Source organism: Pagrus major, chromosome 4 (assembly GCF_040436345.1).
Source record: "Pagrus major chromosome 4, Pma_NU_1.0".
Lineage (NCBI taxonomy): Eukaryota > Metazoa > Chordata > Actinopteri > Spariformes > Sparidae > Pagrus > Pagrus major.
In genome coordinates, this window is record NC_133218.1 from 20,289,188 (window position 1) to 20,305,657 (window position 16,470).

At 39.4% G+C, this 16,470-nt stretch overlaps 2 protein-coding genes across 3 annotated transcripts; both read right to left on the minus strand.

The window, feature by feature from the left end:
* On the minus strand, positions 1-5,208 carry slc5a7a (solute carrier family 5 member 7a). Its single transcript, XM_073464978.1, has 8 exons — positions 5,025-5,208; positions 4,498-4,611; positions 3,936-4,091; positions 3,691-3,839; positions 3,270-3,413; positions 1,659-1,812; positions 762-979; positions 1-675 (listed from the first exon to the last, which is right to left on the minus strand). The coding sequence occupies exons 1-8, from the start codon at positions 5,206-5,208 to the stop codon at positions 1-3; spliced, it is 1,794 nt and encodes a 597-aa protein (XP_073321079.1).
* A 4,457-nt stretch (positions 5,209-9,665) lies between these two features.
* arl6 (ARF like GTPase 6) lies at positions 9,666-16,386 on the minus strand. Of its 2 annotated transcripts, XR_012178746.1 has the most exons (9): positions 16,292-16,386; positions 15,392-15,545; positions 15,071-15,132; positions 14,883-14,951; positions 14,699-14,793; positions 14,325-14,454; positions 13,510-13,565; positions 11,562-11,669; positions 9,666-11,333 (listed from the first exon to the last, which is right to left on the minus strand). XR_012178746.1 is itself a non-coding variant. In XM_073464650.1 (8 exons), the coding sequence occupies exons 2-8, from the start codon at positions 15,509-15,511 to the stop codon at positions 11,644-11,646; spliced, it is 558 nt and encodes a 185-aa protein (XP_073320751.1). In that variant the 5' UTR covers positions 15,512-15,545; positions 16,292-16,386; the 3' UTR covers positions 9,666-11,643. The 2 variants fall into 2 exon arrangements, 1 of the variants encoding a protein (XP_073320751.1); XM_073464650.1 differs by having other exon boundaries at positions 9,666-11,669.
* Positions 16,387-16,470: the final 84 nt, after the last annotated feature.

A 16,470-nucleotide genomic window follows, 5' to 3' on the forward strand; every position in this document is an offset into this window, starting at 1 on the left:
TCATTCGTCATCATGGTGAGAGGAGTCAGGGCTGGACTCCTCCTCCTCCTCCTCCACCATTTCCTTCGGCAGTGTGTCACGGCGTGTGAAGGCGGCGGCCAAGGTCACGCTCAGCCGCGGCTTCACGGCCGACATCTCCGACAGCCCGATGTTGTTGCCGCGAGTCACAAGCGTCGTCTTATCCATAATCTCTCCGCTGTGCTTGGACACCACCGCGTCGAGAAAGTCGTATTTGTGTGAAATCTTGCCGCTCTCAAACAGGTACTTTGCCAGGTAGGAAACAGCCACGTTACCCAGAAAGGAGGCGAGCATAGAGACGGTTTTGAAGGGGAACTTCTGGATGACGACTTCCTCCATTTCTCCAGTAACGTGGTGTATCCGCTGCTCAATGGTCCAGCCGGGGTAGTAAATGAAAGGAGGCAGCTTCAGGTAGGGTTCACCTCCACCTATGCGCAGCACCATGCCGAACAGGTAGGCGGCCACCGAGCCGTACGTGTTGGTGCCTTTGACGAAGAGCACGCTGAGCAGCTGAGGGAAGATGATGACGTAAACCAGGTCAGAGCTCAGGTACCACAGGCCGTAAACCGTCCCGGTTACCAGCGCCATTAACGTGGCAAGGCCGCCGAATACGAAGATGGTGATGCGCATCACCCACACGATCTCACGGTCAGACGCCTGAGGAGACAGAGAGGAGTGGGAGAAGGATTGTTATATATGCAGAACAAGCCAGAAAAACATGGGTTTTGTTGCATGACACTCACCGACTGTCTAAAGGCGAGCTGGTAGATGTTCCTCGCAAACATGGAGCTCGCTGAAAGGATGGACGAGTCTGCAGATGACATGACAGCTGCAGACACTGCACCGAGGCCGAAAAAAGAGACGAATGGCGGGCAAAGGTGTTGGAGCACGATGGGTAGAATCATGTCTGCTTGCTCCTTGTCTTTAGGAGCAATGGCACCATAACTTGTCTGGTTCCAGTCTGAAGATGGGAAAGATTTAATGAACATGTAAATGTCTGAATAATGTGGAAAAGTTGTGTTTCTCTGGAGGACATGTGATTATTAGACATAAAGCAATTTGTAATTCTCATGTTATGATTTCAAAATTGCATCAAATATGAACAATCACCAGAAAAAGAAATAAAATATTGTTCCTTTTTCATTTTGTTTCTTTGTTTTAACAATTTCAGGCTCATTAAACCAGTTAAATGCAAATAAATAAGGTGGAACCTTTATATGACTTTTGCTCATTTTAAGTTTGTAGTGATAACTCATGTTTCTTAGTTTTGTTGTTAAAACAAAACAAACTGTAAATTCAGATGTTCACCGAGGAATTTGACGCCTAAAAATCTGGAGATCAAACCTCTAATTTGGTCCCTCGCCTCACTCTAATGTAATATTTACACGAGCAGCGTGGTTATTAAACGGATCGCTGCTTCATTATGGATGAGGGGAACCAGCTGCTATTTACCCGGCTCTCTCAGATCTAAGGGCAACATGGACCCATCCAGAGCCTCCCCACAAACAAACAAACACACACAAACAAACACACACACACACACACACACACACACACACACACACACACACACACACACACACACACACACACACACACACAGTCTATGCATCTGCAGGTTCATGTGTGAGCTCTCTAACCTGTGGAGGCCCCGATGGCCCCGATGAGAACGGAGGGCACAGCCATGATGAGGCAGCCGAAGGCAGCCAGGAAGGACAGGACCTGGGCGTAGGTGGCAGAGGAGGCAGACAGGACTCTTTGGAAATACACCTGCCAGGGTATTCCTCCCAGCATCTGCAGGATTTAGAGACCATTGAGTAACATTGGAGTGGAAACCCAACATAGACTTAGGACCTGTCCACACTTACACAGGTATTTCTTAAAATGTGGCTTTTCCTTTTGCTTTTTGGCCTTTTGTGCACATTTAAATTATGTTTTAGGTCACGTGATATGCATCTGAAAAATACCTGTGTATGTGTGGACAAAAATTAAGAAACTTCGGGAAGAGCAACAGAGGAGAGAAAGACAGACATACTTGTGACACTTTGCAATAACGCTAGATTAATTAACAATGTAGAAATTAGCATTAACTAATAGTTAACTAGTGTGTCCAATAATCATTTATGAATGGTCAGTCTCATCTAGCCCGTTTGAATGTGAATTCAGGGCATTGCTGTAAAAGGGCTTAATGCTCTGTCAGTGGTTGATGATGATTCATTAAAAGGGTTTACATATTTCATTATGAGAAAACTGTTTTTGTAAGTTTATCTGAGGCTAATATTGTCCATCCTCCAACCTCTAACTTATTGTTTATAAAGGCTGAGATCAGGGGATCTTCTCATTGGACGTCATGTAGAAGTTTATCTTCATGTAGGAATTACTTAACTTACAGTCTTTTTATAAATCAATGTGCATGTTATACTGTATTAACATTACTTAATCATAATTAACCATGAATGAATGCATATGAATGTGTCCCTTATTGTAAAGTTGATAACATGTTTAAGTTACACTTCATAAAGGCAAAAGAGGGCACATTACCCTTAAATAAACATTAGTTTAAAAACTGTTTTTTCTCAATTAAGTGGCTTAGCTGTGAACTTCATGACAAATTTGTTAATTAACATCTGTATAAAACCATCTACTAATATGACTTAGTACCTTAATTAACATGTAAACTCTCAATAAATGTTAACCAAAGATTTACAAACAGTTTCCCAGTGCTTATTATTGTATTTGTTAACTGTTAAATAATGCTTTTCACTGTATTAACTAATGTCAAAAGCATTTTTATGAACTATTAATAAATAAATACCTTAGATAACATGAACACCTTTAGTAAATGATTACTGGACGTTTAAGTTAGCTGTTCATTCATGCTTGTTACTGCATTAACTAATGATTATTAATGTACCCTTATTTTAAAGTGTTACCCACATACTTTTCATTAATTCATTTTTGATTGATCTGATAAAGAGCATCTATATTGCAGTTGTCAGTGTGTGCACCATTTTTGTCCCATCAACAGAATACATGGCATTTAATGGCTGAAACAAACAACTAATATCATGACTGAGTAATCCTTATGAGATTAATTTGAAGTATTTGTCTGCAACATTTCAAATGTAAAATAAAGAAGAAATGTCCATCACAGGTTACTAAAGCCAAAGCTAACACGTATGAAAGGCTATAATGAGCAATATTCAGAGTTTGAATCTGAGTGAGAGATGAACAGCTTGTGGTTACTGTACCAGGAGGCAGAAGTTGTCGATCCAGACCCAGGTGTCGCTCTTGTTGACGCTGCCTCTCCAGGGCGACTGGTACACCTGCTTCACTGCAGTCACAGTGATGTCCGACACCGCAGGGTTGGTCAAAGCAAAGGGCACACTGATCCACTGTAGACAGCCACAAACAAGTACAGTAATAAACAAAGATATTATTCATTTTTTCATTTTAGGACAATTTGTCACAGACAAATCTTTGCAGCGTCATTTCATGTCACTTTGTCCCCTTGGAGCAACATTTATGACCACTTCTGTGCAGAATTCTTGGAGTGATTTGGTATATTTTAAGTCAAGGTCAAAGTAAGTTTGGCGTGCCAGATACAGTAAATCTACTCAAGAAGGGTAACTAAGTATAGTATTTTATATTATCTGCTTTACATGAACCTACCAGGCCAACAAAGATACAGAAGAGCTGCACAACGTCAGTGTAGGCCACAGAGTACAGTCCTCCGACCAGGGTGTAGAAGATGGCAATGAGTGCAGAGATGACCACTGACATCTTAATGTTGATATCCACGATGACACTCAGAGTGGCCCCTAAGGTCATGAGGAAACAGACAAAAGGGTATTATGGCCACAGGAACATCTCAAACAGAATCTTTTGTTCTGTGGAAGATTGAAACATGAACTTACCAAGGGCGGACAAGATGGCGGCGGACCAGAAGATCTCACCCATGAGTGCAGGTATGAAGAGGAGGCCGCCCATGCGTTTCCCATACAGCTGCTGGAAGGGGTCCAACATAGTGACGTAACCTCGTGAGCGCATTGGCTTAGCGAAGAAAAGACCACCTGGGACAGAGAGAGGAGACATGACAGGGTAAGAACAGAGGCACCATCCAGAGCTGAGAGAGAGGGGCTTGAAATCTAGACTAAACTGCCCTTTAGTATACATATGTATATATGTATATATGTATATATGTATATATATATATATATATATATATATATATATATATATATATGTTTAATTTGAGTGTTTCTTTAAATAGATTTGTTAAAATTGACAAAACCATAAAAAACACACAACACAAAAAGAGGCTGATACTTGAACAAACAGACTTAACAAGGATTTTGCTGCAAAAAACAATCATTTCTATCAGGTTTGTGGTCAATAAGTCATCATATTAATGTGCGGAAAAACACACATATTTAACACGCACTGTTTTAAACGTGGTAAACACATAACAGCACTCACCCACAACAAGACTGAGGGCATATCCAAAGGGAGCTTGTGCCCAAGCCAAGCCATAATCCGGTAGATACACGTACTCAGCTGTGCCATTGATGTATCCTCCTCCAACCCAGGTCGCTGAAAATCACACACACATATCACATACTGAGTCCAAACAATGAACACTGGAGAAATTCAGATTAAAAGCAGGCGTTTTGTGCTAAAATAAATATAAATTCAAATGATTTAAAGGCTAATGTGACACTTATTGTTAGAAAACCCATGAGAGAAACCACTTTGATGCCAATGCACGTCAATTTTGAATCAAGGACATTGTCTTAAAGCTGGTCAATGACTTTTTCCCTTAAAAAACAGACAAACAAAATTCTGAAATGACAGAAAAAACATGAATTATCCAACTCCAACAGCTGATTCTTCACATGTTAAAAGGATAACAGATTAAACTTGTTAAAACAGACATTTTGAAGCCTTTGTAAACAGTCATCCCTCCTAAAATCAAAGTGTAATTGAGTCACGAATCCAAACTTCACCTGTCATGGTGAATCCACCGACAAACAGTCCAATGTCTCTCCCTCCCACCATGATGGTCTCGCTGCGGTCGGTGCCCTCCGCCTCCCCGGAGTGTTTGTTCTTCCATGCCGCCCAGATGCCCACGAACAGGATGAGGAGATAGAAGACCGCGATAGCCACAAGCCCCTCTACATGGATGGTCATTGTCGCACCGGTCTTCCGCTAGGAACGGGGGCGCATGGAGACCTGCTTGGCGCACGGAAAGGAGACGCTCAGATCGTAAAGTACGGGAATTACAGACTATCATTTGGCTTTTATTAGGTTTTTTTCTTGCAGCTGCAGATACGTGCAAACATTTTTAGCTTTTTTGGTTTGTTTGAAATCCATTAAAATTGTAGTTTTTAGTTCGATTAAGAGGTCCAACTTACAAAGAAAACACGCGTTGACTTGTTGAAATAGAAAAATAAAAGTTGAATAGTCCAAAAGAAGGAATGTCCTCTGCCGATTTAATACATTTCGTGCGCTCTTTGGACCTCTTTTCTTGAAATATGACTTTCAACTCAGTACAGATCGATTGAGATGAAGGTTACTCTCGATTATCATAATGAATAAAGTCAAAATGTATTTTGAAAAAAAGAACCTAGGAATCTCGAATGTGTGATTTTCTTCTTGTATTTCTTTGTCTAAAATATGCAGTAAGCTAATTCAAAATAAACCAATCAAATCTGTGAGAATTGGTTTAAGAATAAATCACAGCTGGTCCTCTATCGGGACTTTGGTTTCTGGTCTCTCTCCCTTTGTCCTTCTATCCGGACACCTGCGCGTAAAACTCAAATTACGCACAGCATCCTGACACAAATATATCTAAACTAAGAACGTGTGAGTCTCAACCAAATCCTATAATACATGATGAGCTGTCATCTAAACATGTCCATCAAAATAATGAGATATCATCCTCTAAAATACCATTTCATAAACAGTTGACAGAAGCTTAGAAAACGCGCACAAAACTTACCTCAAGTGCTTCTAGAGTCATGTGCTGGGGCACCTGAGGAAGAAAACAGTGCGCGGGTCAGTTGGACGGTTTTTAAGAGCCTCGTCTCCACCTTTTGGACCGCCAGGAACGCTTGAATGAAACGCTGGTGGAGGTCTCCTGGGTGACTTACTGAAGCTTATAAGGGGGGACAGGTGCCGTCAGAGGACTGATACACACGTCAGAGCCACCAAACGTCCCTCTTAATGAGGACCCTGCACGGAAACACGTCACAGTGTGCCGGCTGATCTGACTGGAGGAGGCTGGGAGAGATTCCTTTACTCAATAAAAGGGATGGATGGTCATCTTAGTTTCTTTTCCCCCTCCTTTTTAAACCACTCAATGGCATGACATGAATTTTAATATCAGGGTTGCATTTTTACGCATTAAGTAATCAATAATTTGTGGAGGAGTTGGATGCTTCACGTGGCTCCTGCTCCTTCAACTCAGTGCGTAACAGCAAGCCTAATTGCGCAGCTATACTTCATGTGGCCTTTTATCCGCTGTCACCGTCTGCCCGGCCGGCATTTCACCTTACAACCGCAATTAACTTTGCTCCACAGAAACTGTTTTTGCACGTCTGAGGAGGAGAAAGTCACCCTTTTATATAAAAATGTAGAGAGATACATTTATTTAAAAAAAAGAGAAAGACTTCCATTTAATTCTCATCCAGTTTCACTCTTTTCCTCCCACCTTTGAGCAATTAGAAATCACTTAAATGTACCGTGTCTGTCACTTTCCCTCCTGGATATATATCAATGAACTGTGTCTACTTAATGGCCTCCTCTGCCTGCAGTTATTTAATGTGGGCTACTCTTGTCAAAACTGACAGGCATCCAATTAGGATGAGTCCTGAGGAGCAGCGGGGAGATTTAATGATACAGTCTACATACAGTGACTTTAAAGAAGACTCTGGCACACACGCGCGCGCAGAGCATCACCAAAGACACGCGCGAACAGTATAACGCAGGGAAGTATTTGCTAAAGATGGCTGAGGTGTTTTCTCATTAAGAGAGAAGGTGACAAGCTTATTGTGACCGCTAAATGCAGACAGCGCCCCCTTCTGGCCACAGAGCGGTTTCAGCACCATGGACAGAGGCTCGTATTTTTATAGTTGAAGGTTAACCTTACTAGAGAACTTTTGAATTATGCTTTTTTCCCCCATGTGTTTTTATTGGAAACCAGTATTGCACAAGCATCAAACAGCCTATACAAATATATGTTCAGGTATTTTTTTTACTCCATCCCTCCACCCATCCACCCCAAACTCTCAGGAGGAAAATAAAATACAAAAAAGAGAGCAAACAAACAAAGCTGAACTAAATCAAACCCAAAAATAAACAGAATGGGGAGGAAAATACAATAGAGAGGACATTCAAGACGTCATTTAAAAATAGATGCATTCAGAATCAGATTTTTAATATCACAAGTGAGTACTGAGTACAATTTGATTTAATATCCAAACCTTTCATCTGCACTTCGTGGCCATGAGGTTGTCTGATCACAAACTCATGCAGACACAGACTAAAAACAATAAACTCTGCAGCAGGCGCAGGTTTGGAGAGGTGACCCTCGAGCAGAAGAGAGCAGGAGTTTGGAGAAACAGAGAGCCCTTTGATTGAATGTCTGCTTTGGATAATGCATTAAATATCAACATGTAACTGTCATCAAATTAAGCTCAAGCTGCTTTACCCACTTACCCCCAAACCTCCACAAGAAAAGCCAAACCCGAAGATGATGCAAGTTAATGTAAAGCTGAGATCATACAACGTTTCTTTGGGAGTTAAACTTAACTGTGCATCGTGTGTGATATTTGTCTGGTCATTATTTTGTTTTTTATTTTAAAAACATTTAGAAGTTGTCATAGTTGGTTCCTCTGTTGTTTTCAATGTTATTTCAATATTTCCGTGTTTTGTTTATAAAGAACGCTAGAAGTAATCAATTAAATCTGTTCAGACCTGATGAAGAGCCTGCCGGGTCAAAACCAGCTGACATTTAAACAACAAACCAAACTAAAAGAAAGCTTGTAATATAGCCGAACTTCTTTTTCTAGCTCCGCCTAACATTTCCTGAGGAACGTCTTCCTTTCTCCTCTACTAATATGTTTTCTTAATTAAGGAATAATATTATTTGACTCTGCTTGAACAGCTCAGTTGTATAACATTTGGTGGAGCCTCAATTTACTAAGCATAAAATTACAAATAAGGCCAGTTTAATAAGTTAATTAATTAGAATATGGTTGACTTGACTGCGTTACACCGATGCCAAAATCTAAAACATCCGCAAGACAGCTGGAAAGCTTCCTAACTGCATGTTTGACAGATGGCTGGCACGTGACCTCGACACTTCTTCAAGCCAAACACTGAAGCTGAGCCTCTACGTGTTTGCAGCTCGATGATACGAGCCATAAATACATGTTCCTCAATTATGCCATTATATAAACAGATATAAAGCAAGACATCACTGCAAAAATGAACTTTCTGGATAAAACCATGAAAGGAATCCTCTGAACTTGTATAAACAAATGTTTATGTTCAACCAAATAACGTGTTCAGGGCCCGAGGACTTCAGGTTTAATGAGCAGCTGTTGCTGGCAGCGCTCAAGATGTTCGTGAGAGAAAGACGCACACACAGAAAGAGAGAGGAGATCCACAGATAGCATGAGACACAAACAATATTCATTTTCCATCGTATTTATTCTTTGAAAATGAACACGTACAATGTAAAACAAAATACAGACAGCCTGTTTGATGATATAGTTTAAAGAAAGGGTCGACAACTTCTCTGATGCTAAAGGTGCTCGGAGGCTCCTTGTTTTGAAATAGACGTCTGGAGGATCTCACAAGGTCCCTCTTTTTGTTTTAAAAATATTAAATCAGATGGCTGGAGGTTATGAAAGTTGAGTGAATCACCTCTCTGAAATGTCAGTTAGAACAAAATACTACAAAAACAATGTGGGACACTTAAAGCCATTTTGAGTAAAATATATATATATAAAAATACAGATACAGGAGTGGGATAAAAGTAACACATAGATACATTTTTACTGGAAATGTCTCCTTGCAAAAAAAAACATTACAGTACATTTATACACAACTCTCAGGATGTAACAATTTCAAACATACCAATTTCAGTTTGTGATTCTTGTCTTCAAAGCAGCAGTCTTTAACTTTTCATCTTAAAGCAACATTATGTAGAAATTGGCATTTTGTGCGATTTGGCGCCCCCCACAGTTTCTGAGTGCAACACCACTGTCGTGAATACAAATCCCAGGTCTGTGACAATCTGACAGACGTAATGTAGGTGCAAACTACAAACAAAACTCATGACGTCATAACGATGTTGTGTTGAAAAAAGTGTACGTTGAAGTAAACATGTATGTAACGCTGTGATCCGACCCTCTCACTGAAGTTACATAGAGCAGAAACAAGTGATAGAGACAGAGACACCATTCACCCTGTTACAGACACTGTACCATCAAAATGATGTGAAGCTGTTATTTTAAGGTAAAAAAGTTACATAAAGTTGCTTTAAAATAACAGCTTCTTTGATGGTACAGTATGTTTGGTTCAAGATACAAGTTTTAGAGACATAACATTGTTATGACGTAATGAGTTTTGTTTGTAGTTAGCACCTACATTACATTACGTCTACACTGTAGATTACATACAGAAACTGTTGGGGGCTCCATATTGTACAAAATGTCAATGTTGCTTTAAGCTAAATTAATCAAGTACTTAATCATTTTAAGTTTTTTTTACTTTATAGAAAATGTATCTGTGAGGTTTTCTCTGGTTGGTAAATCCGTAAAAACTTTCATTCATTCACAACTTATAGACCTACATTCACAAAACCTAGCAGGAATTGGTTTGGTACACTCTGGTAAAACATCCTATAGTTAATATATTAACCCCTGAACAAAATCCTTTTAAAACAAGACATGACTGTCTTAAGAGGTCCACTCAAGAAGTGTCTCACTTCCAACCGGTCAAATACTAACGCTTTGGGATTGTGGGTTGGGTCAGTTGCCGTCAGTATTTGACCTGTTGGGAATTCTTACAAATTGGACTTTTAATGTCAATTAAACATCCTAAACCACCCATTATAAAAATATTGTACCCTGATCCTTTCTGTATATATTCAGTTCTGTGCCAAGTATTATTTTTCGTGAAAATAATGAATTTTTAATCCAGTGTTGCAAGGCTGTATTGTAGTTTCTACCATTTGTGATATTTGTAGGACTAAAAATAAAGTTTACAGATGAGACATTTATGAAATATTAAAATATATAAAATCGAACATCATTATTTGAAAAGATTATATCATACATTTTTGTCAGTTATTCCTTTTTGCCTTGAGACCTCTCATACACAGTGAAACACCTCTCACTTGCTATGCAGCTGTCTGAGGTGACCACACACTCTGATCTGTACAGAAGTGGTTTTTAATGCAAGCTTTCAGTCGGAGACTGAACAAGATGATCAAAGGCTGCATAAAAAACGTTGTGCAGATGTTTTTTTTTTTTAGTTGTCTGCCTTTGAATCACTGAAGTACCATTAGTAAATTGTAAAATTTGTTTTACTACATTTTTTTTCTTTCAATGAAATAAGGCAAAGATAAAAAAAAAAAAAAAGCTTTTGAAGTTTTGATTTAAAAGCGAACTTTGCAGGCTAATTAGGCTAATTGACTTAACATTCACCTTATGACTATCACTTCCTCACTTCTTACAGCTAAGTTAACGATATCTTAACGCTTAGTTACAAGTAACAATATGTACAAGACGATCTACTGGGTTCTGGAAAACATTCAGTCTTCAATATGCAAAATATATTTTCACAGCTACTTGAGACGAGCAGAGCTGCATGAAGTATTTAGCTGCAGTTAAGAAATAGTAACTTGTTTTTAATGAGACAGTGAGATGGATGCTTGGTATTTGTCAACAAGAACATTTGCCTCTGCTGCTCATCAAGTTAACTTAACTTTTGTGGTGCTTCAAACATAAATAATGGTTTACTAACAGAAACACTAAGAGACAGATGAAAAAAAAGATAACAAAATGGAGCATTTGGCATTTTTCAGAAGCGGAAATAATTTCTAAAGACCCTCTCTTACAGGTTGTTTTGGATGCATTATCTGAATATATAAAGACCACAGAGACTGACAGTAATAGCTTCGCTAATATTGGTAATTGTAAGCCTGTGAACAAAGAGCAAAAAACCTTGAGTTCTCGTCTCTTCAAGGAAACCGGCACGTATCCTTTGTCTTTTCTACAAGACATCTGAGGCATTCATGCTCCCTAAAAGGAAGACAGCCAAAATCACAATAACTTATCTCAGTTCAGTTGAAGATATTGAGAAATGGGGGCAATTTTTAAGAATTTTAAAGCCAATTTGTGTGTTTCTTGTTGACTTAGCACTGTCAGTGGATGCATTACTACCAGAAAATCCAATCATGTTCTCATTTTTCGAGTGACATCCAAAATCCATCTGAATACCACATTAAAGACATTACTATCTCATTGTACCTCTGAAAACAGGGTCAACCCATCTTTCATAAAAAGACCTCCATGGATGCCGTTACCTCCCACGTTGTCCGTCTTCATGCCCTCACGTTCTCATTGTTTTGATTTGATCTGGAAAAATATGAGACAAGCAGGTAATCAGCAAAATATAACCAACATAAAGAGCAGCAACAGCCTAATTGGGGCACCCTTGATTCATACTGCACTGTTAGTTCAGAGGATCCCTATGGGTCACTTGACTAATATAAGACTTGAGTCACAATAACACAGAAAACATGGTAAGGAAAATCTGGGGGAGTTTTTTTTAAATAAGATATTCTAAAGCAACACAGTAACACAATATTTAAAGGTACAGTGTGTAATATGTAGTGGCATCTAGCAGAATAGACTTGGAGAAATGGAATATAATATTCATAAGTATGTTTTATTTTGTGTATAATCACCTGACAATAAGAGTCGTTGTGTTTTCATTGCCTTAAAATTAGCCGTTTATATCTAAATAGGGAGCGGGTCCACGTCCACGGAGGCCGCTATGTTGCACTGCCATGTTTTTACAGTAGCCCAGAATGGACAAACATGGCACTAGTGAGGGACTTTTGCATTTCGCATGACCGCCGGAAAATGACGGAGACGGAGAAGAAGAGTGAGCGGCTGCTGTATTGTGAGAAGTTTGAAACCACAATCTGATAATCTGACTTAATGTGACAGACAAACTGAGGAGAAGTGCTCATCACTGAGTTAAAACATTCTGTGAATATTTTTCACACTGCTCCATAATTTCTTCGTATAATCCTAATTATTGTTTTTAGTTATAACCTATAGTTTTATAGACTAAATAACTAAATACATCTTTACCTCATCACTTGAACTAGTAGAAATACTCAACGCTGTTGTGAACGAGTTCATATTTACAAAATGACTTTCTTGTCCGTGAGGGCCACCGTAGCTTCTGGAGCTTCTCTAACGTCTTTGGACAGGGAGGGGTGAGCAAGTGAGTGTTGCAATCTGAAACCTCACAGCTAGATGCTGCTAAATACTCCACATATTACACACTGTACCTTTAACACAACACTCACAAAACACAGAGTACTCACTGTATAATTTGATCTATGGAATGAAAGCGTTAAACATGATAAAAAAAGAAAAGAAGATGATGTTGATGTGGTGGAACAGACCACACTGTGTACAAAGTTATGCTGTATGTCTTCCATTCATACACAGATGTGTAATAAAAAAACAAAACATATGATCCTTTTTGATGCGGACAAAAACAAAGACAGCTTAAAATTCTTAACATTTGTAAGATTCCCCTTAGAAAGGTCCTAATCATTAAATTGGCTCTGTGTTGCGCTGGTAGTCGGCCATTTCCTTTATTTTAGCAGACTCCATTTCTAAAGTAACGTTAGCTGCTGTTGCTGTCTGTTAGTGGAGCAGGGACGAGGCACTTGACAACATGCATTGTTTACAAAGAAATCCACAGTCCAGCAGCGTTTGACAGCAAAAACAAATCGTCCCCAGGCTTGTATAGACAACCAAGAGAACCGGGGAAGGTCTCATTTTTCACATTGCGTTACAACCTGCTCACATATGGCCAATAACGACGTGATTAAAACATGTTCATTGCTACAAATTGTTACACAGAGCCCCTTTAACAAATAAACCGCTACAATACACTAATAGGCCAACTGATGAGAGGATTATGTTTCAAGTAAAAATACGCAAGGTTCTTGCTGCTAATCAAACATCGTCATGTCTTCACTCAGTGGTTAATGTTAAACTTGAGGTTATAGAAGTAATTAAAGTCCGTAACACAGAACAACTAATATAACAAATGATGAACACGTAGAATAGCGTCTACATCGCCATCATCATATCCACAGGTGAACTTTAGATGCTAGCTTAGCAAAGATGAGTTAATGAAAGAAACTGTACATATAAACACTCATCATACCTTGTAACCAGTCGACTCCCTCCTGTAAACCTTCTCCTTTCAGAGCGTCGGTGGCACTGAAACATATCAACGCATCACATTTAAATAAAACTGTATCTGAAACTGACGGCTTTGTCAGAAGACATCATGACAATTTTATCTAGTTACTGTAGAAAGTAACCAGGGCACAAAATTCAGACCAGCCACCAGCTAAATGCTGGTAAAATATGTGAGTGGTTAGTAGTTATCACTCACCAGCCAAAAAAACAATGCTCATCTATTATGGCTGGTAAAATGTTAGCATTCACTAGCTATTTTGTTTGACAAAAAAGTTCACTCTGTGAATAACTCTGTTGTTTGGATTTAACCATCTGTACAAACTCACACAGTGTTGTAGGTATTTTATGTTCACAATCTTGGTGGTGAGCAGCATGAACAACTGCTACACCAGATGTTTAATATTATTTCCTGTGTTCAAAGTATTAAAGATCAAAAATCATTACAAATTGACAATCACAAATATGCCTCAAGTGGGCAGGGATAAACTGTGGTGTTTTGTGTAAAACAGGTAATATTTGTTGTGTATTTGTCCAAGGTCCATATAAAAAGGCATAACCTAAATATGACAAACAAGTGACTGCTTTACTAGCATACGGATGTTTACAGAGTAATTTACTCATTCAGCCAGTTCAGCTGTCTCCCATAAAGGAGGTGTGGTTTAAAAACTACAGCATTATTTCACAGCTGATTACAATTTGTCCATGATGAGTTCACCACTGTTTTCTCCGTCACACAGGTATACGGGAATATTGGTAAATTAATTAGTGTGTTCATACCAGATGTGCCAGGGTTTGTCTTTGATGTTCTCCAGACACAGAAGCTGTGAGACCTTGACTGAAGACAGAGCATCTCTCACATCCATTTTGTTAGCAAAGAACAGGATGGGGATTCTCCTGTGTTTAATGTCTGTAGTGACAGTCAGAGAGATAATGTCAGAAAGTTAGTGCCATTCAGTTCTACTACAGAGAAACACTATTGTCAAACAAAGTCAACTTGGAAACAATAATTTGTTGGCAACATCTTATTGGCAAAACCAAATTTGTGCTCATTGGTCAAAAATAGTAACATCAATCTTTGTGTTGTGCCCAGAAAATAATGGCAGAGATTCAAACCAAAATTCAAGAATCAGGTCAAATGTACATGAACGCACCAGGATGGTTTAGTAATGTGTCCAGTTCTTCTTTGGCTACAACCATCCTCAGTTTGTCCGCACTATCAATGACAAATATGATCGCCTGGCCTTCCCTGAGAATTTGAAGAGATCACAGGAATGAATGTGTTTATATAGACGACAAACAGGACACATGTTTTTTTTGTGTCACTCGAACACTCACTTGTAATAGTGTTCCCAGAGGTTTCTGTATCGGCCTTGACCAGACATGTCGAACACTGTGAAGGAAAGACTACAAGAAGAGCAGACGGAAAACCTTTATGAGCAGAATATCTCAAGTTTGCTGTAAAATTAGATTTGATTTATTTGAGACAGAAATAGGCAACTATGAGAAGATAACAAAACATTAACCTGGACGTCTTGAACTTCTCTATGCTGAAGCCAATAGTTGGGACAATGTCTTGTGCCTGGGCCTGAAGACAAGACAAGACAAGACAAATACAGTATATATAAATAAAACAAAACAAAATAGGGAGCACAAATTAGCAACATGTCTTTAATCCATTGCTACTTAACCATACTCAAGTGATCTGTACATAATTATGGGAAGATAACGTAGATGATTAGTCGTGTTATCATTAATTTGGTGGGTACATGAAAACCAATGTGTGTCTGCATGAGGGAAAAACATTTCTCAAATCAGTTGTGATAGAAAGCATTGGTTAGACTTACATTAGTGGGCTTCAGGTGGTTGATGATGGTAGTTTTTCCACTGTTGTCCAGACCAAGACACAGCACATTCACCTCCTTCTTCAGCCCCAGCCATCCTGCCAACTTGTCAAACAGCCCCATTAGCTAGCCAGCAACCATCAGCTGTTTGTCTGATCTACAAGAAAAAGGACCATAAGTACAGTGAAAGTTAGAAAGTAACAGCATCTTTTGCACAGGCTGCTTTAGGCTCCATCAGCAGCTGAAATGAAGCAGATATCAGAGGCATAGTTGTGCGCTTCTACGCTGACATTTACTCTGACTTGTTGCTGTTGGTAAAAGACATGAAGGTACATGCACCTAATACAGCCACACTGGGTGTTCAGCTAGGTAGCTAATTAGCATCCACTATTCTGTTAAAAGACGTTTAAGCTAACATAGTTTAAAGCTAACCCCGAAGAGAAGACGTCCGTGTTTACTCGCTACAGAGAAACTCTTCATTGCAACCATCGACAAAATATAACCAAATAAAAAGAGTTATCTCTCGACGACTTTTATTCCCTAACCGTAGCTTAAGCTGACATGCTTAGTGGGCTCTCACCAGGGTGTAACGTAATTACCATTCGCTAACAGCTATTTAGTTAATCTCTTGTTTCTGCTGCTAGCTAGCCTTAGCTAACGTTTAGCCTGTCCCTACTTTACACAAGCAGTATCTAACTTCAGCATTACACACTTGCTCTGGGCTAACTGCTTCACATCGCCAGTTTTACATGTCAGACGTAGAATAAAATGTAATGAGGTGAACAAGCCTGAAGCGTAAATTAGCTTGCATAACGTTAGAGGGATACAGGTGAAGCTAATGCGCTAGCTGGTGACGTTATCGCGTACTAGCTTGTCTTATCCTTCCCCAGCCTGGATTTTTACCTGTAATTCAGCCTTGCGTTCTTGCGTCCAGGTTGTGCTTAACGCTCCCCTCTGCTAGCTCATGAAATAAGCAGGGTCAGACCGATGTTTCATTCATTTCTCCTCTCCTCTCCTCTCTCATGCTCCCTCAGCTCACAGGGGCTACAGAGTTATTTACAGTGTGTTGCTGGGAGACCAAG